Below are 1,675 nucleotides of genomic sequence, written 5' to 3' on the forward strand. Positions count from 1 at the left end.
CCTGGAACAACCTGGCTTTGAACCTCAAGGATCGACTGAAAAATCTGCACATAAACGGACACTCGCAGTTCAAACCCATGTTCAAGGGTCAGCTGCATCTTAAATGACTAAAATGTCCACTAGCTGACTTTCATGACCCCAAAATATACTAATACGTTATAGGTCCTTTAGTCAGTCTCATCTAGTCTGAACTTAAGCCTAGTAGGGGATAAAGCAGGATCTGCAAGGTGACCTCCGCACTCAAAGAACAGATGATTCTTACCATTGTAGGTTGCGCTATTTTTCACGATGAGCTCCAAATGCTCTCGGAACTCTTCCCGAGACGGGTAGAGGCGCTTACGCACATTTTCACGGAGTGTTTGTAAGTCCATCGGTCGAGTGATGATTTTGTAGTAATCCTTTACAACCTTCGCATTGACTGGAGTGTGGAAAGGGTATGTCTGCGCAAACAAGAGCCAGCACCATCCATAAGCAAAGAACACTTGTTAGAGCCAATTCCTGAACACTCACCTCTACCTGTCTACCTGGCCATCGACTCTCAAAAGAATCTGTCTAGATGGAAAAGGTCTGTTTCCTCTACTAAATGGTTTAAAAGGAAAAAAAAGCCCCAAAAGACAACCCAAAAAATTAGGAGTTCTGGGTACCCAGGAGTATACTGCCCTCTCTCTGAAGTCACAGACAGAACGGAGCCATCACTACCGTAGATAGGAATGCAATGAACTCACATTTGGAAGATCTCTCATGTCATTGATGATAGACTCCAAGATGGATGACAATGTCACCATGGGGTCTGTCCGACGCCGGTGGATAGACTTATGAGGTCTCTAAATAGAAACAAGGAAATCAGAATACTTCTACACATTAAAAAATACTTCACTGTGACCAAAACTTATTCAGTAAAGTGCTACTCTTTAAAATTAAAACAAAACAAAACAAAACAAAAAAAACCCCAATACTTTCTAGCTAGACAAATACATTCTGGGAAATCTTGCACTAAACAGTACACATAATTTTCAGGGCAAGGCCAAAGGGAGACTGTATGGCTGTGTCAGAGCCATGAGTCAGAAGGCTGGGGGAATCAATGAGAACCCTGTCTGGTCAGAAACAAGGCAAATACTCACATTCAAATAGTCACAGTGAACAGTGGTTCCAACTCGCCGTTTCTTCTTGGGAGGAAGTTGCTGTTTAGGGAACTTGAGAACCAGAGATTTCCTGCGAACTTCATCTGCACTGAAATCAATAACAGTTTCATAGTTTGCAGTCCCTATTTCTAGTCCCCGGAAAAGCAGCAACTACACTGGAAAAGTCCAAGTACCTGAGTGTGAGCCTGAGGAGGAGAAAGCCAAACCAAAGGCCAGACGTCCACATCCTAAGGCTCAAACCAGGCAAGGGCTCATCGGGTCTCCAAACTTGTAATAAAGAACTAGGCAAGCCACAGCTTCACCTCAGTTTCCTATTTGGAAGTTAAGGGAACTAGGCTAAAAGAACTTCAAGGATCCTTCTACCTCCAACATTTTATCTTAAGGGTAAAGGGCGAGGAAACAACTTATTCAGAATGGAAACAAGGAGGAAATTAAAAATTGGTTTAAAAAGAAAAACTAATTTTACTTCCCCTCAATCCCCACCTCGTTCCCTTCCATTGTATGGGACCGAGATACATTTTCCTTGTCTAATG

General features: G+C 42.7%; 1 protein-coding gene across 1 annotated transcript; it reads right to left on the reverse strand.

Annotated features, from left to right (window-relative positions):
- Positions 1 to 28: 28 nt before the first annotated feature.
- Positions 29 to 1,270, reverse strand: LOC105310736 (transcription initiation factor TFIID subunit 1-like; the record flags this gene model as incomplete). The annotated part of the gene is made up of 3 exons (XM_011386857.2): positions 29 to 440; positions 726 to 824; positions 1,122 to 1,270. Coding segments are annotated over 3 exons (521 nt in total), but the record flags the coding sequence as incomplete, so codon positions are not given.
- Positions 1,271 to 1,675: the final 405 nt, after the last annotated feature.

Source organism: Pteropus vampyrus, unplaced genomic scaffold, assembly GCF_000151845.1.
Source record: "Pteropus vampyrus isolate Shadow unplaced genomic scaffold, Pvam_2.0 Scaffold10366, whole genome shotgun sequence".
Taxonomy (NCBI): domain Eukaryota; kingdom Metazoa; phylum Chordata; class Mammalia; order Chiroptera; family Pteropodidae; genus Pteropus; species Pteropus vampyrus.